At 42.9% G+C, this 24,346-nt stretch overlaps 1 protein-coding gene across 2 annotated transcripts in view; it reads right to left on the bottom strand.

Annotated features, from left to right (window-relative positions):
• The window catches only part of ODAD2 (outer dynein arm docking complex subunit 2), a 222,516-nt gene that overhangs the window by 81,582 nt on the left and 116,588 nt on the right, over positions 1-24,346 (bottom strand). For both annotated transcript variants that reach the window (XM_075315527.1, XM_075315526.1), the window contains exons 11-14: positions 21,930-22,076; positions 21,461-21,670; positions 13,907-14,143; positions 6,630-6,740 (exon numbers count right to left, since the gene is read on the bottom strand). In XM_075315527.1, the coding sequence (XP_075171642.1) occupies positions 6,630-6,740; positions 13,907-14,143; positions 21,461-21,670; positions 21,930-22,076 (705 nt within the window). The remainder of the gene's footprint in view (positions 1-6,629; positions 6,741-13,906; positions 14,144-21,460; positions 21,671-21,929; positions 22,077-24,346) is intronic.

The following is a 24,346-nucleotide window of genomic DNA, read 5'->3' as shown; positions in this document are numbered from 1 at the left end:
TGGGGGCGGGTGCCCACGCTAGCGATATCGTGACTGATATCGCAGCGTGTAAAGTAGCCTTATGCCTAATCCAAACATTGGGAATACTGGATCACCGATTGGAACTAATTCTAATCAAAGCATGGCCGGATCTGATTGTTTGGATTAAAGAGGTTTTCCACTACTAATTTAACCCCTTGTCATATGACCTAAATCTTAATAATAATAATTTTCCTAATATACTTCTATTACCTGCCCTGCTCCTGTAAGCTCATCTCTTTGTGGCTGCTATATTCCTCTGTTGTGATGCAGCAAAACTTTTTCCGATCTGGGGGACCGGAATCGGAAAAACTGAACAAGGCACATTGCAGCGCTTGTCAGCTAAAGGAGGGCACTTCAAAACATCGATACATCTAGGCAGAGAAGGAGAGTGAAGTCTGACCTGAGCATATCCTAAAGGGGCTTTACACACTGCGACATCACTAGCGTTTGCTAGCGATGTCGAGCGCGATAGCACCCGCCCCCGTCGTACGTGCGACATGTGGTGATCGCTGCCATATCGAACATTATCGCTACGGCAGCGTCACACGAACATACCTTGTCAGCGACGTCGCTGTGACTGCCGAACAATCCCTCCCTCAAGGGGGAGGTGCGTTTGGCGTCATAGTGAAGTCACTGCGGCGTCACTAAGCGGCCGGCCAATAGAAGCGGAGGGGCGGAGATGAGCGGGAAGTAACATCCCGCCCACCTCCTTCCTTCCGCATTGCCGGTGGATGCAGGTAAGGAGATGTTCGTCGTTCCTGTGGTGTTACACATAGCGATGTGTGCTGCCGCAGGAACGACGAACAACATTGTACCTGTGGCAGCAGCGATATTAAGGAAAGGAGCGAAGTGTCAACGATCAACGTTTTTGAACGATTTTGCGATCGTTGATCGTCGCTCCTTGGTGTCACACGCTGCGATGTCGCTACCGGCGCCGGATGTGCGTCACTAACGACATGGCCCCAACGATATATCAGTAGTGATGTCACAGCATGTAAAGCCCCCTTTAGACTGCAAGGTCTCCCCATGCCCATCAATGATGTACACTGTTCATTTTTTCCGATTCTGGTCCCTAGGTCCCTAGGTTGGAAGTAGCTTTGTCACATTACAACAGGGAAATATAGCAGCCACAAAAAGATAAGCTTAGGAATCAAACATGAAAATTAAGGAACCCACCAGGAAGGTCAGGGATAAAGTTGTGGAGAAAAAAAAAAGTCAGATCATAAAAAAAATAGCCCGAGCTTTGAACATCTCTCAGAGCACTGTTCAATATATCATCCAAAAATGGAACGTGTATGGCAAAACTGCAAGCCTAACAAGTCATGGTCGTACACCTAAACATATTCCAAGTATGTAGAGCACTAATTAGAAAAGCAGCAAAGAGGCCCATGGTCACTCTGGAGGAGCTGCGGAAATCCACAGCTGAGTCAGGAGAATCTGTCCATATAACAACTGTTAGACGTATACTCCACAAATCTGGCCTTTATAGAAGAGAGGCAAGAAGAAAGCCAATTTTAAAAGTAAGGGTACTTTCACACTTGCGTTGTTTTCCTTCCGTTACAATCCGCCCTTTTGGAAAACAGCGGAATCCGTTAACAGATTCCGCTGTTTCCCATAGACTTGTATGGATGGCGGATTGTGCCAAAAGGGCCTGCGTTGCTTCTGCTGGGCGACGCTACGTTGCTTCCGCTCAGCGGGAGGAACGCAGCATGTAACATTTTTTTGAGCAGCGAAATCCTCAGGTTCAAGTGACAGTGCTCAACTGAGCGCCCGCCCACCAGCATGCCCGGCCGCCGGCAAGTGACAGCGCTCAGCTGAGCGCCCGCCCGCCGGCATGCCCGGCCGCATGCAAAGTGACAGTGCTCAACTGAGCGCCTGCCCGCCGGCATGCCCGGCCGCCGGCAAGTGACAGTGCTCAGCTGAGTGACCGCCCGCCGGCTATTGAGAGCGCTCAGCTGATCGTTCACAATAGTCTGCTGCCGGTAAAACTGTAAAGAAGAAAAAAAAATAAATAAAAAAAAAAGCTTTCCGTTGTTTTTTACGATCCGTAGCATCCGTTGTGCCACTATATGCAACACATCCGTTGCATCCGTCACACAACGCAATGCTACGGAAGCCGTCCAACGCAAGTGTGAAACTAGCCTAAGTCATAAGAAGTCTCATTTGCTATTTGCAAAAGGTCATGCAGGGGACACAATGAGTAAGGTACTTTGGTCAGATGAGATCCAAGTAGGACATTTTGGTCTAAATGCCAAAGGCTACATGTGGGAGAAAACACTGCACATCATCCTTAAAACACCATCCTCACCATCACACATGGCGGTGGCAGCATCATGCTGGGGGGAGGCTTTTCTTCACCAGGAGCAGTGAAGCTGGTCAGAGTTCATGGGAAGATGCATGGAACTAAATACAGGGCAATCCTGGAGGAAAACCTGTTAGGGGCACTTTGCACACTACGACATCGCAAGCCGATGCTTGCAATGCCGAGCGCGATAGTCCCCGCCCCCGTCGCACTGGCCGGCGAACCGCATCCTTATTAAGGGGGCGGGTCGTGCGGCGTCATAGCGACGTCACACAGCAGGCGGCCAATAGAAGCGGAGGGGCGGAGATGAGCGGGACGTAAACATCCCGCCCACCTCTGTCCTTCCAAATAGCCGGCGTGAGCCGCAGGATGCAGGTAGGAGATGTTCCTCGCTCCTGCGGCTTCACACACAGCGATGTGTGCTGCCGCAGGAACAAGGAACAACATCGTAACATTGGTCCTTCCGAAATTTTGGAAATGACTGACGCTACACCGATGATACGATTTGGACGTTTTTGCGCTCCTTAATCGTATAAAAAAAAATTTACACACTACGATATCGACTGCGACGCCGGATGTGCGTCACTTTCGATTTGACCCCACCGATATCGCAGCTGCGATGTCGTAGTGTGCAAAGTGGCTCTTAGAGACTGCAAAAGATTTGTGACTATGGCATTGTTCACCTTCCAATAGGACAACAACCCTAAACATCCTGTCAGAACTAAATGGATGGTTTAGAGCAAAGTATATTCATATATGTGAATGGCCCAGACACAGGCAAGACCTAAATCTCATTGAGAATCTGTGACAAGACTTGAAAATTTCTGTTCACAGATGTCTCCATCCAATCTCAATGAGCAAGAGCAATTTTCCAAAAATGAATAGGCATACATTTCAGCCTATATATGTGCAAAGCTGATAGAGACATCACCCAAAAGACAGATAGCAGTAATTGCAGCAAAAGGTGGTCTTACAAAGTTTTTGTGGGTGTAATATGAAAAAAATGCAAAAAAAAGTTCACTGGGTATGAATACTTTTTCAAGATACTGGAGTACAGGTAAAGAGCAGTAAACTACTAGTAGTACAGGTAGAGGGCAATACAGTACATGCAATGTACAAGTAGAGAGCAGTACAGTACTTGTAGTACAGGTAAAGGGCACTACAACACATATAGTACAGGCAGAGAGCAGTAAAGTACATGTGGTAGAGGGCAATACAGTACAAGCAATAAAGAGTTGTACATGTAATACCGGTAGAGAGCAGTACAGTACATATTGTACAGGCAGACCGTAGTACAGTAGTTAGACAGTCATACACATTAGGTACAGGTAGACGGCAGTATAGTACATGTAACAGAGAACAGTCCAGACACATAGTACAGGCAGTCCGTAGTGCAGTACTTTTTCGGACCGGTAGAGGGCAATACAGTAGATGTACTATGGGTAGTGAGTAGTGTGGCAAATGTAGTACAAAAAGTGAGAAGTGCAGTCAGTACATGCGGAACAGGTGGAGAGCAGTATGGTACTGCAAGTACAGGTAAAAAGCCCTGGTTGTAACAGGTAGAGAGCAGTGCAGAACATTCAGGAAAGAAAGAGTAGAAAAGTATATGCAGTACAGGTAGAGAGCGAAAAGGTACATGTAGCAGAGGTAGAGAGTAGTACAGTACATATGATACAGGTAGTAAACAGAGCAGTATGGATAGCACTGTACTCCAAAGAGGTGCTATTAGGGCTCGCTCACACGGCCATATATTCTCTCATGTCAGATAATCGGCCCGATTATGTTAATGACACTCGGCTCTGAGTCAGTTTTCTCTGATCCGATTCTCCTGCTTGCAGAGCATAGATGAGGAGAGGATGGGGGAACCTAATCTTTCCATCTTCTCCATCGTATATGTCGGTGTATATCAGACTGCATACAGATGACAACCGAGTGCAGTCAGATGATTTCGACGCTCAGACTCTGATTAGAATCGGTTTTCTCTGATCCGATTCTCTTGCTTGCAGAGCACAGGTGAGGAGAGGATGGAGAACGTAATCTCTCCATCTTCTCCACTGTCTGTGTCGGTATATAGCAGACTGCATGCAGATGTCATCCGAGTGCAATCTGATGATCTCCATGCACCCATAGCCTTCTATCGGTGCGTATCATCCAAAGATTATTGGATGAACTTACAGCACACTGCGATATTTCTCTTATGCCGAATCGGCATGAGGAAAAAAGAGCAAGTCAGCACTGCCCCATGTATAACATTTCAAAGCGACTAGATTAGCAAGTCACATGCTGAACATATTGTAACCTGAGGCACCAATGTATACGAGGTCAATATCTGTGGACGGATCAAATATCATTCTAAAGACCGCTTTACACGCAACAACATATCTAACGATATGTTGTAGGGGTCACGGAATTCGTGACGAACATCCGGCGTCGTTAGCGACTTCGTTGCGTGTAACACCTACGAGCCACCGCTAATGATCAAAACTACTCACCTAATCGTTGATCGTTGACACGTCGTTCATTTTCAAAATGTTGTTGCTCGTTGTGGACGCAGGTTGTTCGTCGTTCCTGAGGCAGCACACATCACTACGTGTGACACCCTGGGAACGATGAACAACAGTGTTCTTGCATCCTCCGGCAACGAGGTGGGAGTGTCGTTAATGCAGCTGGTCTCCGCCCCTCCGCTTCTATTGGTCGCTGGCTGCATGACGTCGCTGTGACGCCACATAAACCTCCCTCTTAACCCCTTCACGACCGGACGATTTTTCGCTTTCCGTTTTTTTTTTCGCCATTCTTTTTCTGAGAGATGTAACTTTTTTATTTTTCAGTCAATATGGTCATGTGTGGACTCATTTTTTGCGGATTGAGCTGTAATTTTAAATGAAACCATAGGTTTTACCATATAGTGTACTGGAAAATGGCAAAAAAATTCCAAATGCAGAAAAATTGCAAAAAAAGTGCGATAGCACTATTGTTTTTGAGATATTTTATTCACTGTGTTCACTGTATGGTAAAACTGATGTGTGGGTGTGATGCCTCAGGTCAGTGCGAGTTCATAGACACAAAACATGTATAGGTTTACTTTTATATAAGGGGTTAAAAAAAATTCGGAAGTTTGTCTGAAAACAGTGGCGCACGTTTTACGCCATATTCCGTGACCCGTAGCGTTCTCATTTTTCGGGATCTATGGCTCAGTGACGGCTTATTTTTGCGACTCGAGCTGACGTTTTTAACGGTACCATTTTTGCGCAGATGCTACGTTTTGATTGCCTGTTATTCCATTTTGCGCAAAAGTTGTGGCGACAAAAAAACGTCATTTTGGCGTTTGGAATTTTTTTGCCGCTACGCCGTTTACTGATCAGATTCATTGATTTTATATTTTGATAGATCGGGCGTTTATGAACGCTGCGATACCAAAAGTGTGTATATTTTTTATTTTTTTAACCTTTTAAATTTTCAATGGGGCGAAAGGGGGGTGATTTGAACATTTAGGTTTTTTGGGGTTTTTTTTAAATTTTTTAAAACTTTTTTTTTATTTATTTTTTTTTATTTTACTAGTTCCCCTAGGGAGCTATAGCGATCAACAAACCGATCGCTCTGCACTATCTGCTGATCACAGCTACATAGCTGTAAACAGCAGATACGTGCACTTCCTGCTTTCCTGGCCTGAAACCGAAAGTGAAAGTGGTTCATGTCTAGCACAGGAGTCATCACATGACCCTGTGCTACCATGACAACCACCGGAAGTCACGTGATTATGTCGCGTGACTTCCGGTATCGGGCGGTAAGTAAAACTTTACCGCGATCGCGTTTATAATGGCGCTGTCACATATTGACAGCACCATTACAGGGGTTAAATGGCCCGAGCAGATAACGATTCTGCTCGTGCCTAGCAGGCACACATCTCTGCTACGAAAATCAGCTGAGATATGCGCCGATCGAGGAATGCTGCTGCCGGCAGACCGCGGGCAGTAACGTTATGACCGCTAGGGCGTAATTTTACTGCCCGCGGTCGTTAAGGGGTTAAAGAAGAGATTGTTCGCCGGCCACAGCGACAGCGTTAGGAAGGTAAGTGCTTGTGACTCCTACTAGCGATATTGTACACCACGGGCAGCGATTTGCCCGTGACGCACAAACGATGGGGGCGGGTGCGATTGCTAGCGACATCACTAGCGATGTCGCTGCGTGTAAAGCAGGCTTTAGGGAGTCAATGGAACATTTCCCCTGCTCAGTGTTATCTGTCACTTATCCATACACTGCAAGCAGAACTTATGTAATGACCGACGCACGACATTTCTATATCTACCTTGAATATGGCACTAGCGCAGTGCATTTGCAGCTCTTGATTTTCACTGTTTAGATTTTTGACAAGATCCTCAATCATCTTTTCTGTTTTAATTGCCACTTGGTAACTCGGCTGCAAAAAAAAAAAAAGACAAATAAATGATGAAACAGATGCAATTGTTGGATTATCTTTTCTTTACTAACCTGTCGTGACCTCGTGAAACAATAAACATATTTTATCCCTATTTTTATTATTATCTTTCTCCTTCTTGGATTCAATAAAGAATATGCAGTGCCAGAGGAAGAGCTGATATATGTTGTGTCTACGGGTCATAAAAATCCACAGCCGTGCCTGAATGATATACACACAGATGGAAGGAACCGAGATGAAGTATGTTGGTTCGTAAAAGGAGCAGAAGTCTAGTAAAATCACTGCAAAGTAGTCTCAAGACGCAAGCAGCAAAATGTCTTGTAGCACCATCATGCAAGAAAAGTTCTTTGCCATCACTTGTGCTTTCTAGGCTCAATTTTAGGCTATGTGCCCACGCTAGAATGTCCCTGCGGATTTTTTTGCCTGAAAATCCGCGACTTTCGCGGCAAATCCGCACCCGCGGATTTGCCGCGGATTTACCGCGGATTTGCCGCGGATTTTGATGCGGATTTTATTTTTCTTTTTTTCCCCATTCAAAACCAAAAATCCGCACCAAATCTGCACCAAACAATTGACATGCTGCAGATTTTTCCGGATCAAAATCCGCGGCAAATCCGCAGCGGAAAAATCCGCAGCATGGGCACAGCATTTCCAAAATGCCATTGAAATGGCTTGGAAGTGCTGCTGCTGCAGATTTTCGGCAAATCCGCGGTAAATCCGCGGCAAAATCCGCGGCAAATCCGCGGTAAATCCTGTAGCGTGGGCACATAGCCTAAGGGTGCTGCCTCATCCTGTAAACCCCTTCCTAACCGGGCGATTTTCTGTTTTTAGCCTTTAGTTTTTTCCTTCAAAACAGATAACATATGAGGACTTGATTTTTTTGTGGGACAAGTTCTACTTTTGAATGGTACCATTCATTTTACCTTTTGATGAACTGGAGAGCAGAGAAAAAACAGTAAAATTACAAGAAGAAAAAAAAACATGAATGTCTGCATTGTTTGAAGGAGTTGTGTTTTACAGTATCTATTGCTTGGGAAAAATGGAGATGGATGAACCCGCAGATGTTCGGGATCAGTGGGTCTGGCCGGACTTACAAAAAAAAAAAGTCCAGTCCGGGACCACACTTGACCCCGGACGCCACCAAACCCCATAAAAGTCTGAGGGAACCAACCAAGCACAGACGCTGTCACAGAGGGTGGGCAGGGCAAGCAGTAAATATTCATGAGATTTAATGAGCGGACCCGGACTAGTGTAACAGCTGCGCAGAAACTCGGTAAGTATAATTGTCCGGTTGTGATCCCCATTTTACTTCTTTTTTTTTATTATTATTTTTATCCGGATAGCTGAACCCGAACAGTAACACGGACTTCCCCGAGAAGTCTATGTTCATTGCCATTGCACAAACACCCAGTACGGACCCCGAAATTTACAGTTTGAGTTTTCCCATCACTAATTATGAACATGATTCTTCAGGTCAGTACGATTACTGCAAATTTGTTAATTTTTTTTGTTTGTTTTTACGTGGTAAATAAAATAATTGGGAAATTTGTGTAAGTATATATATATATATATATATATATATATATATATATATACTGTATATATATATATTATATAAAAAGAAAAAATCTGCTTCTATCACCATTTTCTGAGATGGAGAATATTTTAACTTTTCAGTAATTGAAGCAGTTTCAGAGTATATTTTTTGTGGAGTGATCTGATGTTTTTAGTGATTCTGTTTTGGGATAGAACATTTTGGTTGCATTTTTTCACCAATTGTGAGATGTTCATTTTTTTTTCTCATTTTAGTGTTTACTGATTGGAATAATACAGTAGTAAAAATAATAAATATATATATATATAAATTTATTATTATTTTAACATTAGTATACAAACTATGTTACTCTTGTATCACAGCGAATTTTCCCATAGGAAATAATTGAAACGCAGACAATTCGTTCCACAACCCAGAAATATTTACTGTATTTATACAAATTTATTACAGTAATACAAAATAATGTAGTGTCTTCATATAAATTATTATAGTACACTAATACAAAATACTGTACAGTACAGTAAAAGCATATAAAACAAATTAAACTGTATGTTAGCTTACAGTAGAATTGTTGGTGTGCAGGAGGTACTATACAATCAATGTGCTGTACTGGTTAGCAGAAAGAAAGTACAATACTAGGCTATGTGCCCACGCTGCGGATTTGCCGCGGATTTTGCCGCGGATTTGCCGCGGATTTCCCGAAAATCTGCAGCAGCGGCACTTCCAAGCCATTTCAATGGCATTTTGGAAATGCTGTGTCCATGCTGCGGATTTTTCTGCTGCAGATTTGCCGCGGATTTTGATGCGGAAAAATCTGCAGCATGTCAATTGTTTGTTGCGGATTTTGGTGCGGATTTGGGTATAGAATGGGGAAAAAAAAAAAAAAAATCTGCATCAAAATCCGCGGCAAATCCGCGGTAAATCCGCGGCAAATCCGCGGGTGCGGATTTGCCGCGAAAGTCGCGGATTTTCATGCAGAAAAATCCGCAGGTACATTCTACCGTGGACACATAGCCCTAGGCTATGTGCCCACGCTGCAGATTTACCGCGGATTTTGCCGCGGATTTGCCGCGGATTTACCGAAAATCTGCAGCAGCGGCACTTCCAAGCCATTTCAATGGCATTTTGGAAATGCTGTGTCCATGCTGCGGATTTTTCCGCTGCGGATTTGCCGCGGATTTTGATGCGGAAAAATCTGCAGCATGTCAATTATTTGTTGCGGATTTTGGTGCGGATTTGGGTATAGAATGGGGAAAAAAATCCGCATCAAAATCCGCGGCAAATCCGCGTGTGCGGATTTGCCGCAAAAGTCGCGGATTTTCATGCAGAAAAATCCGCAGGTACATTCTACCGTGGACACATAGCCTAAATTGATAGACATGCTATATAGTATATACTGTACTGTACAATGGTATACTGTATACAGTACATATGTACAGAAAGTTACCTCCAGAGCGGGTCAGAGCGCGGTGAAAGGACGGAATCGGAAGTGTGCACGGGGACTATTTGCTCTTATTGCAAATCATTGCTCTTAAACCAAGTTACAAACTTTTATGAAGCTTTGCTTGTCTTGCAAAACGCTCTCAAACCAAGTTACTCTTAATCCAAGGTTCCAAAGTGTAATATATATATATATATGTATATATATATATATAATATACTGTATATATGTATCTATATATTTTTTACTTATTTATTTTTTTAAATGATATTGATTTGCCAGACTTTTAGGACACAGCAATACCACATATGTATTTTTTTTAATTTCTTAAATTTAATGGGGGCAAAGAGATGAAATGTAAGGATTTCTGTATTTTTAAATAATTTTTGTACTTTATTTTCAAATCCCTTTGGGAACTTAAACCTATGATCATTCAATTGCGTATATTTATAGCAATCCCACAGTAATGCTATATATAGTGAAAATCTCCTATGAATGCCAGCCACGGGCTGAACTTCATAGGAGCATCGTCATGACAGACACAGGGGTCTTCAGCAGATGCCTGGCAGACACTGTAACCCATCAATGCACCACGATCCACTGTTAGCAGCAGATCCTGTCTGTGAATCACAACTTTTATCTCCTGCCATAGACGCAAGCTCAGTTTCTGAGATTTTCATTAATGAGCTTGTATCAGAAATAAAGACGTACGCTACAGCTCTAATTTCATTGAAGTCGCCCTTCTCACCACAAATTCTCTTTGTGTCCAATTTTCTTTCTGGATCAGCAAATACCAGATTAAAGGAATTGCTTACAGATTTCATATTGTTATTTACTTGTTTTGCTCTTTTTTTACTGTAATTATAAGCTAAAAGTGCACCCCGGTTGCATTTTTTCACGTGCGCGCCTGTATAATATGTCATATATATTTAATAACGGTGATAAATCTTTTTAAAACTAATTTAAATAACAATAATTGAAAAAAAAATATTAAGACAAAACATATTAATCTAACACATTTGGAAGAGTTTAATAAGAAGCTTATAAGAAAAATTGCTTTAGCATCTTGAGATATGCTGTCACTTTCCGAGGGATATTACTTTATGTATTTATCGGGGGAGGGAGGATGATTTATCGATCGTTTACCCCATCATGCGGATTTAATTATAAAAGTACCAAACAAAATATTAATAACAAGTCTATCGGAAACCTAGACGGAAACATTATAACTTCGCTATTCTGTAAGAAACACTAATGGAGGATTTAGCAGAAGACGTTTCAATTAGTTCACGCACAGATGTTTTAGTCTCACGTTTCCAGGGACATTAATCTTCCGATGAACATATAGTATTTATATGAAAAACAAAATAATGGCACTATTTTTATTCTATGCTCTTTCGGGTAAAAATGAAATTCAACAACATAAAAAAAAGTATAAAACTGCAATTATACAAGTAAACTCCGTGCCAAGACAGAACGCCCGACGGGTCAGATTTTCACTAGATATTATACTGAAACAATATTATGTGTATAAACTGCAGGAACGTTATAGTATCGCGCTCCCATCTGACTTCTCTAATCAAATTTAACTTTCTTGTATTTGCAAAATATCTAAAGTTTTCTTTCTAGCCACAAAAAGAGGGCAAGTATCCACAGCAATAATCTGACCACATCATTTATTTTTAGACTGTGTTCACATTTTTTTCTCCTACACATTGCAGGTATCAGAGTTTACCCCGATATAAACCTTTGATGCGTCCATGCACCCAGTGTATGCCAAAGAGTGATTTTTTCATGATTTTTATAGAGTTTCCTAAACAGAGAGACACAGTAAAAAAAAAAAATCTATATCAAGTTTTATACAATACCTTTCTTCTTGACTGGAGATTTTTTACTCTTAAGGGGGCTTTACACGCAATGAAATATCTAACGATATGTCATCGGGGTCACGGAATTCGTGACGCACATCCGGCGTCGTTAGCGACGTCGTTGCGTGTAACAGCTCCGAGCGAGTGTTAACAATCAAGAAAACTCACCTAATCGTTGATCGTTGACACGTCATTCATTTTCAAAATCTCGTTGGTCGTTATAGATGTAGGTTGTTCGTCGTTCCTGAGGCAGCACACATCGCTACGTGTGACACCCCGGGAACGACGAACAACGGCTTACCTGCGTCCTCCGGCAACGAGGTGGGCGTGTCGTTAATGCAGCTGCTCTCCACCCCTCTGCTTCTATTGGTCGGCCGCTGTGTGACGTCGCTGTGACGGCGCATGAACCTCCCCCTTAACAAAGAGGATGTTTGCCGCCCACAGCGACGTTGCGAGGAAGGTAAGTACGTGTGATGGGTGTTAGCGATATTGTGCGCCACAAGCAGCGATTTGCCCGTGACGCACAAACGACGGGGCGGGTGCTTTCACGAGCATCATCGCTAGCGATGTCGTTGCATGTAAAGCAGCCTTTACCCTTGGCTCTAGATTTTCTGATGAGTGGCACAAGATTACCATATTTGAAAGAAAAAAAAACTTTTGAATTACTTACAACAAACTACAGAGTATCACAAATTAGTTTTCTTTAAAGCTGATCTTTTAATAATACTCATCTCAGAATATATTGGGTCAAGAGGAAAGGAATAGAAGAACAAATGTAGGACCATAAGAAAAAAAATCCAAAAGAGCAAATGTCAGACCAAGAGGAAAAATAAGGAGAAAAAATGTCGGGTCAATAGAAATGGTAAGGAAGGACAAATATCGGACCAAGAAAAAAGGTAATAAGAACAAGTGTATGACAAAGAGGAAAGCTAATGAGAAAAAATGTCAGACCAAGAGGAAAGGTAAAGAAGAACAAATGACAGACCCAGAAAAAAGGTAAGGAGAGCAAATGATGGACCAACAGGAAAGGTAAGGGGAACAATTGTCAGGCCAAGAAAAAAGATAAGGAAAACATATATTCGACCAGAGGAAAGGTAAAGAAGAATAAATGTCAGACCAAGAGGAATAGTATGGAAGAGCAAGAAAAAAAAAGGTAAGAAAGACCAAATGTCGGACCAAGAGGAAAGGTAAGAACAAATGTTGCACCAAGAACAAAGGTAAAGAAAAACAAGAGGAAAGATAAGGAAGAACACATATTGGACCAAGAGGAAAGGTAATGAAGAAGAAATGTCAGACCTAGAGGAATAGTAAGGAAGAGCAAATGTCAGACCAAGAGGAAAGGTAAGGAAGATTAAATGTCGGACTAAGAGAAAAGCTAAGGAAGAATAAATATTGGACCAATAGGAAAGGTAAGGAAGAACAGATGTCGGACCAAGAGGAAAGGTAAAGAAAACAAATGTCGGCCCAAGAGGAAAGGTAAGGAATAGCAAATTTCAGACCTAGAAAAAAGGTAATGAAAAAAATGTCAGACCAAGAAGAAAAGGTAAGGAGAACACATATCCAACCAAGAAGAAAGGTAAAGATAACAAATATCAGACCAAGAGGAAAGGTAAAGAAGAATAAACGCCGGACCAAGATTAATAATATGGAAGAGCTAATGTCAGACCAAGAAGAAAAGAAAAGACAACAAATGTCAGACCAAGAGGAAAGGTAAGTATGTGTTTGTTTGTTTTTTTAAGATCACATATAGACACTTTACTATTTAGTAAGGGGTACCCAGTATTGGACAAATCATTTAAAAATCAGCAAAATCTGTTGGAAGCTAAAGAATAATTTTCTATGTTGATAGGAGATTTTTCAGGGTTCTGTACAATGCACAGAACAAATGTTGGGTGAAGGGGAAAGGTAAGAAGAATAAATTTCAGACCAAAAGAATAGGTAAGGAAGAACAACCAAGGTTGGACTAATAGGAAAGGTAAGGTAGAACAAATTTTAGACTAAGATGAAAGAAAATATTTAGCATTTAGGATGGAAATATTCAGTATTGGAGAAGATAGGTGAAGAATAGCACACAACAAGTAATATTATAACATTATTGTACAGATATGCTACTAGACAGCCAATCAGTGTATGCAGTTCCTTAATACAGGTGCTACACCAGCTGATACCGGCTCACACACAGCTTCAGACTCGGATATTGTACTTTTGTAACCACGGTACATAGTGAGCTATTACTATATGTGTGGATGCACACCTGCCTGCATGGCCTTATGGGGACACCCACCTCTGAGGCACACTCCTGCAGTGTGCCCACCACTGGTATGAGCATGTTTGAATGTGGAGATTTCAGTAACCTTGCCAGTAACGGGATACCGCCTGCTCTACGAATCGCCTCCTTATTCCTTGTGCTCTTTGAACAGCTCCACAGCGCTAATGCTCCACAGCGAGCAACCTCTATGTCCTTCTCTTGTTCGGCTGTCAGGTTGGTGGCTGTCATGGGCACGCAGTCCAATAATCCAACCTAAGAAAACAATGAATGTGGATGAATCACTTATCAGGACAGACAATGCATGAGAAAGGAAGAATCATTTATGCTGATTACATGTATAAAAGGTGGCTACTATCTGCAAACCTGGGCAACATTTCTTGGGTCCTCGGCTTCTGTGATCTACGTCAGTGTGACACGGAGGGACACTAGGGTTATTTGTAGTGACACTTAAATGTATAGATCTAAAGTGGCATAAATTCGTGCGTTCCCCATAAAATAACATTTCTTAACCATTTTCCCTAAACTCTGCATTGTGCTTTTCCTCTATTATTCCTCCTGGACATATAAAAATAAACAGGAAATGTGTGTCACCGTACCCCTCCTGAATACAATTTGCCCCTAAACACTCTGACCCGGTCCAATTCGACTGTGTACAGACACATTATATGGTAAAGGGGAATGGGAATACCAAATTGTTAATTTATTCATGTGTTTTCCTGGAAAAATAAGGCTATGTTCATGAGAATTTGGTGAGTTCTTGATGTTGTAGATTTTAATCAGCATTTGTGCACCTATTAGCTAAATTAGCTCACTTGAGTTTTTTTTATTGTGTTTTTTTAAATACGTTTTTTGTCTCTTGTTGATATGTATCATGCCAGAGCGTACAGATGCTCAGAGTGCAGCACAACACAAGGGTGACAACGGGAATGGTATAGATGGATAGATGGAAGGCCCTGGTGATAGGAAGCAGGGAGAGGTGACACCTGCAACTCACCTGAGTCTGTACCCTACTCTACCTAACATCCCTCTATGGATGCTTTCCTCCATCGCCGTCACATGCCTAGGCCCTCGCTTGCCCTGAGCTCACTCTGGCTAGTGAGAAAGCCAAGGAGAACAATAGTCTCAGCACTGCAATAATACAACACATGATAAGGGAGACAGACAGAGGTAAAATAGACTCAAGGAAAACAAGCTCCTCTAAAGCAGCTAAACACCACATCTGCAATAGTCACAACTCCTCAGCTTCTTCCAGAGACTGACTGCTTCCAAAGTGGACAGCATAGAATGAGAATGATAACCGGCGTCAGATGGTAAGACACATGACTTTTTATAACAAAGGGGAGTGGTCACAAAAGAGCTGCACCTGAGATTAAGGGGCACTTTGCACACTACAACATCGCAGGTGCGATGTCGGTGGGGTCAAATTGAAAGTGACGCACATCCGGCGTCACAGGCGATATCATAGTGTGTAAAGCCTTTTGGATATGATGAACGAGCGCAATATCGTCGTAATCGTATCATCGGTGTAGTGTCGGTCATTTCCATAATTTGGAAATGACCGATGTTACGATGTTGTTCCTCGTTCCAGCGGCATCACATATCACTGTGTGTGAAGCCGCAGGAGCAAGGAACATCTCCTACCTGTGTCCTGCGGCTCACGCCAGCTATGCGGAAGGAAGGAGGTGGGCGGGATGTTAACGTCCCGCTCATCTCCGCCCCTCCGCTTCTATTGGCCGCCTGCCGTGTGACGTCGCTATGACGCCGCACGAACCGCCCCCTTAATAAGGAGGCGGGTCGCCAGCCAGAGCGACGTCACAGGGCAGGTGAGTGCATGTGAAGCTGCCGTAGCGATAATGTTCGCTACGCCAGCTATCACAAGAGATTGCAGCTGCGACGGGGGTGGGGACTATCGCACTCGGCATCGCAAGCATCGGCTTGCGATGCCATAGTGTGCAAAGTACCCCTTAGGCTACAAAGAACAACCAGATAGGAAAGAGTCCTTAATTCCTGCAGCACTAAAAGAATGTAGATTCACTCAAATACAAGTTGTAGACCTGCGCATAATAAAGCGTTGTGAACCTCTGGTCCCAGACTCGCCAGAGGTCTCCCCATAGCGGGACACACTCATGACAATATGCCAAGTTATAAATAATTTTGCTTTTTTTATACTTGTTGGTATTTGGCTTTCACAAAATGTTGCTGATACAGTCCTCTGTGGATTATATGCGTTGTATTACTTTCTGGATTTTCTAATGTAACTCTATGGGGAAAATCTGCAAACAAAAATAACCGTACCCGCAAAAGAAATTGCCATGTTGCGGATTTCAAAAATACATCGCAGGTCAGGTTATGCTGCATAAAAAAAACACAGTGGGCAGATTTTTATAAATCACATCCACTTTGCTGGAACAGTAAGACGCTGCATTTTTTTGTACAGCAAAAATGCACAGGTCAGAAATTCACAAAAAACTCATTGTGTGAACGCAACCTAACAGAGGCATACACAATACAGAGTTCTAACAATAACAGGGTCCAGCATTATTTGATGGAGAAAACGTGTCTACCAAAACAGACTTGTCAAAAGAGTGATGGCTCCTCTTTTACAGTATGTACTCACACCGCCAAAATATCCCACATTTTTTCTGATTTAAAGTCGCACTAAAAACAATGGATCAGTAATGTTTCTACGTGAAAAAAAGTGCATCTGACTGAACATATAACTCCTATATGAAGTTAACACCCTCCAGTGACTGCAGTTGTGACTCGTACATGTGGCCACTTTTCCTCGTTCTTCGGCGTGAAGACTGTTTTTGGTTAATTTTCCATACAATTGTCATCTCATCAGGCATCTATTAATTTTTTATTAACTGTCTTTGAAAACAACTGGTATTTTCCAGATGTGGAACATACCCACGAAACTTGCATTCCAATCTCTTCCCCAATATTTTCTAAAAGATCTGAAATGGAATATTTTTTTTTTCTATTTCTCCAAAGCGTTTCAGATTGAGTCAGTCTTAGAACTGGAAAATTACTTATTGAGGAGCTCGACGTCGGAGCCAAGTGAGGAGGAGCCATCGCTAATGCAGTATACTGCCCTGCTGTCAATGATTAATTAATTCTGCTCATAAACTTTACAAGTTATAAATCTGCCTGCTATAAATCCCGGTATAATGAAATTCCCAGCAATTTTCAAAATTGGCAAAACATAATTATAAGACTGGACATGTAGAGGTATTGTCAATTTTATGGCTGCACACATAGGGGTGGTTTTGTGGTATCAGAGTCCAAAAAAAAATTCAATGTTTTATCTTCCGTAGAATTTAGAAGGGGAAAAAAAAAATAAAAAAGTTCTTTTGAGGTTGTGGCAGATTTCGTTTTAGTGCTTTTGATAAAGTAAAAACAACCAAGTCGTTTTCACAGCTTGTCAAATGTTTTGCCAGAGAAAATCTGGTTCTGCTAACAAAGCAAAAATGTTCTCCTATGTTCGTAGCCACAGTATGTACATGAGAGCGCGGATTGCCAAGCCGGGGCTCGTGACTCATTTTCTGGTTGCTTATGGGAGGCTCTCTAGGGAGCGCTTCATCCATATGTGGGTTATATAAGGGTAGGTTGATGTTCTTAATTTTCCCCTTGCCACCTACACTATCCTTTTGTTGCTTGGGAAGGATGGGTGAACTCACCTGCGGGCTATAGACATGGAATTTCACTGTTCTAATATAAGAATTTTATCCCTTCTCTTGTACCATAAAAAAGATCAATATGTATGGGGTCATATTGACCCCCATGGTACCAGAAGAGGATTAAAGGCGTTGTCTCCATTTTAAAGTTGATTTTAATCAATAGATCTTAGAATAATAATCATATCCACAATTGGAGGTGCTTAAAGGGAACCAACCAGCAGGATTTTCATATATAAAGTAAAGCCAGTGCTATACTGGCGCTAAGGTGCTGAATGTAGGCATACCTTTTGTTCTGAGATTGGATGTTTTATTTCAGAAATATGTGCAAGTAAAGTTCCAGCAATGCACTGCTATTTGATTGACAGGTGCAACAGGAAACGAATATGTGGGTCAGGTCTTGCTATCTATTCCCGCCCCTGTCTGCCTGCCTGGCCTTCCTCCCCCTGTTACCATCATAGACGTTAATCCCAGCGCAGGCAGACAAACAGGGGCGGGATCCTGGACTCTATTGGCGGACATTTAAACCTGGCATTTGGTGGGACCACACCACAAAACCTCTTCTCTTGATGAAGATAAGAAAATCGCCCCTGCGAAACGCGTGATGGGCTTGTTGAGGTCCTTACTCCCTGGAAGCAGCCGGTGAACTTCTTGTGTACAGTGTGGCACTGTCTACACTCCGTCTATTTTGTGGGTATAATGGGCTGTGGAAAAAAGAGCGCAATAGGGTCTTAAGGTCGCTTTACACGGGACGATTTATCGTGCGTTCGCATGTGCAATCGCACCCCTCCCATCGTTTGTGCGTTACGGGCAATTTGTTGCACAGAGTCGATAACCCCCGTCACCCGTACTTACCTTCCAAACGACCTCGCTGTGGGCGGCGAACATCCTCTTCCTGAAGGGGGAGGGACGTTTGGCATCACAGCGACGTCACACAGCGTCCGCCCAATGGAAGCGGAGGGACGGAGATGAGCAGGACGTAACATCCCGCCCACCTCCTTCCTTCCGCATTGCCGGCGGGACGCAGGTAAGCTGCAGTTCATCGTTCCCGAGGTGTCACACGGAGCGATTTTTTGAAAATGAGCGACGTGTCAACGAGCAACGATAAGGTGAGTATTTTTGCTTGTTCACAGTCGCTCGTAGCTGTCACACGCTACGATATGTCAAATGATGCTGGATGTGGGTCACTAACGACGTGACCCCGACGACATATCGTTAGATATATCGTAGCGTGTAACGGGCCCTTTACCCGATATAAAGGATAGAGGTAGTACTTGAATTGTACTCACCTTACAGGGTTGTGAGAGTCACAACCCCTTATAGCGCATGTAATAATGGTGATCAGCAGCAGCCCCGATATTTTAGAGATGAACCATTCAATAGGAAGGAATACGGGTTAAGCCGCGCTAAAACCACAGGGTCCAACAGATTGATTAATTCCTTTTTATTTATTCACAGGTCCTGTTCCTTCCTATTGAACGGTTTATTTTGTTGGTATGACATTCTTCATTGTTATACAGACTGGGGGACTCTAAGGGCCACTGATCATGCACAAAGATAGAGACATTGAATTATCGTATATTGGAATAATCCATGTGGATAAATTTCTGTGGTCTGTTTGCTGTTTACCCACCCTGGGATTTGTGTTTTGATTGTACAATCATGCCCGCTATGGTTACCTAATGGTTACACACCATCCGGCTGTTTTCTCAGATTTTAATGGGTGTGTATATTAAACTATTTTTTGTCACTATGGCTAAATAAATTTGTAATTTCTACTTTTGCATTATAAAAGCTCACTGTTCTCTATGTGTTCATGCTCTCAGATAGTGTAGCAAAAACCTAATGAATGACAGATTCCCTTTAAACTGTCTGCTAACAGATATCCGTTGCGAGCATCCACCTGACCAAATGTTAAATGATAATTCTGTTCCAAATCGCCCACCCACCCCCATTCGAGGAGCAGACTGTACAAGTAAGGGTGGCTTTACATGCTGCGATATCCGGCCCGATATCGCTAGCATGAGACCCGCCCCCATCATTTGTGCGCGACGGGCATATCGCTGCCCGTCGCGCACAAAATCGCGCACCCCTGTCACACGTACTTACCTGCCCTTTGACATCGCTGTGACCGGCGAACCGCCTCCTTTCTAAGGGGGCGGTCCGTTAGGCGTCACAGCGACGTCACTAATCGGCTGCTCAATGAAAGCGGAGGGGCGGAGATGAGCGGGACATAACATCCCGCCCACCTCCTTCCTTCCGAATTGTGGCCGGAGGCAGGTAAGGAGATGATCCTCGTTCCTGCGGCGTCACACGTAGCGATGCGTGCTGCCGCAGGAACGAGGATCAACTTCGCCCCAGCGACAGCAGCGATAACTGGCAGCGGACCCCCATGTCAGCGAGGAGCGATTTTGGACATTTTTGCAACGATTCAAAATCGCTCCTAGAAGTCACACGCTACGACATCGCTACAGCGGCCGGATGTGCGTCACAAAATCCGTGACCCCAACGAGATCGCTGTAGCGAAATCGTAGCGTGTAAAGCCCGCTTAAGGCTGCTTTCACACATCCGGTTTTGGCTATGCGACACAATCCGGCTCTTTGCAGAAAAAACGCAACCGTTTTTTTTTTTTGCCTCCGGTTGCGTTTTTTCCGCATAGACTTTCATTAGTGCCGGATTGTGCCGCATGGCCTTGCATGGTTTTTGCCGGATGCGGCATATTTAGCCCATGCAACGGCCGGATGGAAGTTGCCTGACACGTTTTTTTGTCCGGCAAAAAAAAACCGCATCGCACCGTATCCCGCCGATGCGGCGCTTTTTCCAATGCATGCCTATGGACGCTGGATGGCGTTTTTTTCCGCCACATCCGGTGCATAGGTTTTATAGCCCGATTTAGCCGCACTGCTAAAACCGGATGTGTGAAAGCAGCCTAACCTGACTTAAAGGAGCACAGGTGTATATGACATGCGGTACTGCTGGAAGAACCTTGGGGGTCAAACCATGTCAAGGTCTGAGGTGGTGGTTTGTGCTCTCAGTTTCGGCTTCAGGTTGGTAAACACTTGCTGTTGATGACTCATTGAAGGTCCCTGCTGTTTTGTGGTTTTTGACCATTTAGTAAAGCTGCACTTTTTTAATTTTTCATTTGACCCCAGATATCTGGATATATATTTTGTGGTGTTACTGTATCTTTATGGACACTTTACAGTTTTCGATTTTGTACAAACCACCTATTTTCAATGATTGTTTTAGTGTTTTATACAGACGTTATGCTTTGGATAGGTTTCATACAATAAAGTTTATCATATTTGGTGTTTTATACACTTTATGTAGTTTGTATAAATGAGCAAATAAATTTGCAGAGCCCTGATATCTAGCGGCCACATCAGTTATTCTGTAGCCACCAGACGGGAGCCATAGGAGCAGCCTCCTACCTGCCGACATACCGGCTCCTCTTTTGATCAGCTATCGTAGCACATCATTTTTGCGCCATGATGCACAAGCCCATCTTACTAAAAGAGGAGCCGGGGATGCCGGCAAGTAGAAGGCGGTTCATAGGGTTCCTGGCTGGCGGCCACAAAATACTGACCTGGGTCCTGTGAATCTGCAGTAGTTTGCATAGCTGCCAGCTGTTCCGGATTTCCCCAGGACATCTAGGCTGTAAGAGGATGCCCCATTCTTCTTCTGCACAGTAAAATGAATATCTTGAGATATATATATATATATATATATATATATATATATATATATATATATATATATATATAGTGCTTTCTTCCCTAATATATTTTTATGAGAGGACATCAGATGACTCAATGTCTTCACTTATTTCAGAAAGTGCATTGAAAACATAGCAACTTGTGAATTATAACTATCACAAGGATAAGGCACTCACCAGTCTCTTGATGCCACCATGTTGTCTCACTGTTCGCCTGGCTCGCCGAAACTTGGCAACATTTGCAATGGTTTCTGCTGCCAGGCATTTTAGATCCTTGTCCCGGCAGTCGAGTATTTTGACCATGGTCTGAAGCCCCCCAAGATCGGCAATAGAACTTCTGATTTGTGAATTGTGGCTAATTTCCTTTAAAATCTTCAGAGAACCAATCTAGCAAAAGATCGAGATATATTATATACAATTGTATTATGATTCTTGTTAACTACCCTACCAAGCACAGTAAATAATATTATGTATATAAAAGATATAAGGTAATGAATGGTTTAGTAATTACCGTAGACAAACCTAAAATCGCTGTAGAGGTGAATTGAGGACAATCCAATATTGTGTGTGGTTACGGTTTTATATGCTTGTATGAGTTTTATGAAATATTTTATAATACTCCTGCACATTTATTAACCTTCCATACCTTACACTTGATTTCTTCTGTGTCCAGGAGATTAATGAGCACTTCAAGCCCTCCGACGTCTCTTATAGCCAGCTGACATGTTTCTTGAGCAAGGTTGAAGTCTCTCATTGAGCAGAGGGCAATAACCGTAGCCGTCTGATTACCTCCCTGCAATACACATGGAAGAGATACCTTCATGGAGTAATGTCTCCTGAATGTGGTCAATAACCAATTCCCTCAAGGAAATTCAACTATAATCTATCAGGCACAAAAAGTCAATACCCCTGGACTGGTTTGTATATGGCTTGTACTCGAGATGTCTCATGATTGGTAAATCAGGTTTCTACACAAAAGGGTATCATAATTCTATGTAAAATTTTGTGAATATGTAACTGAATATTCACATGTAAAATTAGGTCAACATAAGATACTAGATGGGCGCATTTACATGACACCAAAAACCTAAATTATTTTTTCATTATTGGTAGGAATGTTTTTCAGGAGTTCTATAGATTGTAACTGGCTCTTTTTACCCATGGAGGGCAAGTTCAGCTATAGTAGTCCTCTCTAGTGGTTTGGATAGGAGATGTGAAAAGGTGTTTTTCTTGCCTACAATACCGACGGTCCAGTGCCTAAGACGGCACTCAAGGAAGAGGCGTAAGTAGACCTAGACCTAAGTCAGTGGGACCTTCCATGTAAAGGTCAGCTTTTGAATATTGTGCATGGCGGAACATGAAATGTCGTGACAGTGGCCAGCCTTCTCCAACGTTTTTGCCTGTGCTGCATGCCACCTAGTCAGCAAATGCATGACAAAGAGAATGACCTGGACCAGTTGAATAGCCACCCCCTCAGGCAACCAACACCACTTTCCCCTGTACGTCGATCATGAGCTATAGCCGGCATAGGGAGGAATGAGAAGAAGATATTTATAGCAGAAGGGAGCGGCTGCAGTTGAGGTTACAACAACCTGTTAGATCACTGCAGGATAGAAATGAACCTTAACTCCTTCAGTACCTGATGGAATTAAATATGCTCCAACGAACACCAAAGCAGATGTGAGATTCACAATGTGGTGTGACATTCTGATCCCAGATCGCCCCAAGATCACATCAGGCCATGACACACTCGTGACAAACATACTATAAAATGTCATGCTACGGTAGGTATGGGGAAATACCAAGCGAACAGAGAAAGGAAAGAGAAGGGAAAGCCTGTGCCTGGGAAAGGGGGGAGATGGTGACCCCATACCAAGCCTACCGCTGGACCCTGGGTTTCCTCACCGCCCTAGATAGGTTTCGCACCTATGTGCCGAGCCGGATACCTGACGCTAGGCTGACCCTGATCTGGACCCTAGGTAGGTAGCAGATGGGATGAACGCTTCGTTAACCCCACTAGGCACTAAAGGACAAACAGGAATATCAAACAAGGGAAAAGCACAAACAACTTATCTCTAGTTGTCTCAGGGAGAGAAGCTGCAACAACCATCAAGATTCTCTTGATGTATGCAACCTGCCTGCTTGCATTGAAGACTTGATAAAGATCTATCAAATATTACCCGCACAGAGTAATAGGAAATGAAGGTAGATATAGACAAGGAAAAGTACTGAACAGCAGTTGACAGCCCCAGGGTCCTAAAGGGAAAGGGATGAAAACAAGCAGGAATGATAGAAGGTCAGGGAGCAGTTTGTGCAGTCAAACACTGTGACCTTCTATAGCCGGACACCACAGGACTATATTACCCATGACACACCTGTGACAGCAGATGACTGAAGAAGTACAACAGCTCAATAATAAAAATCAAATGAAAATATTAATCCCAGAGAACTAAAGTGTTACACAACGCTATCCCAGCTGGGTAATGCTGTCATTAACCAATTTCTGAGCATCTTTCGTATACTATGACGAATCCATCTAGATACAGCAATCAGGAAAACAAGTATATTAAAAAAATATAAAAGACAAATCAAACTCTCTACTGCTTCTGCACGATTCTTCTTGTGCGTAAACTCTAGGTGACCTCAGGCTGTCTCAAACGGTAAAGTAAATTACTCTGCTCCTTAAAGGTGCGCTGTCACAGAGGCTTCTGACCTAAACCCAATCAGACAGGTTATTTGCACGACGCTGAGCGTAAATGCTCCGGAGGTTTTTCTACATTAAAACTGTTCTTTTTGACCCCAACAATTGTAACATTGGGAGTTCAACTGCTAAACTCATTTGGTTTAATGAAGATCAATTACTATTGAGACTAAATATGTAATGCTTATGACTTGTTCTGCCAGTACAGCTACAAAAAGGCCTCCAGGAAGCTCAGAATACGGCCGGTTACTTCACAATTTGAATGAAGAATTGACACTGGATTATACTTCAAGCAACTATTCTGAAAATGTATAAAAAAAAAAATGAAACCACTCTGCAGATACGTGCATAGAGGTGCACTA

The sequence above is a fragment of the Anomaloglossus baeobatrachus genome, chromosome 6, assembly GCF_048569485.1.
Source record: "Anomaloglossus baeobatrachus isolate aAnoBae1 chromosome 6, aAnoBae1.hap1, whole genome shotgun sequence".
NCBI classification, from domain to species: Eukaryota; Metazoa; Chordata; class Amphibia; order Anura; family Aromobatidae; genus Anomaloglossus; species Anomaloglossus baeobatrachus.
The sequence above is the reverse complement of the archived record's forward strand: the minus strand, read 5'-3'. Positions and strand labels throughout refer to the sequence as shown.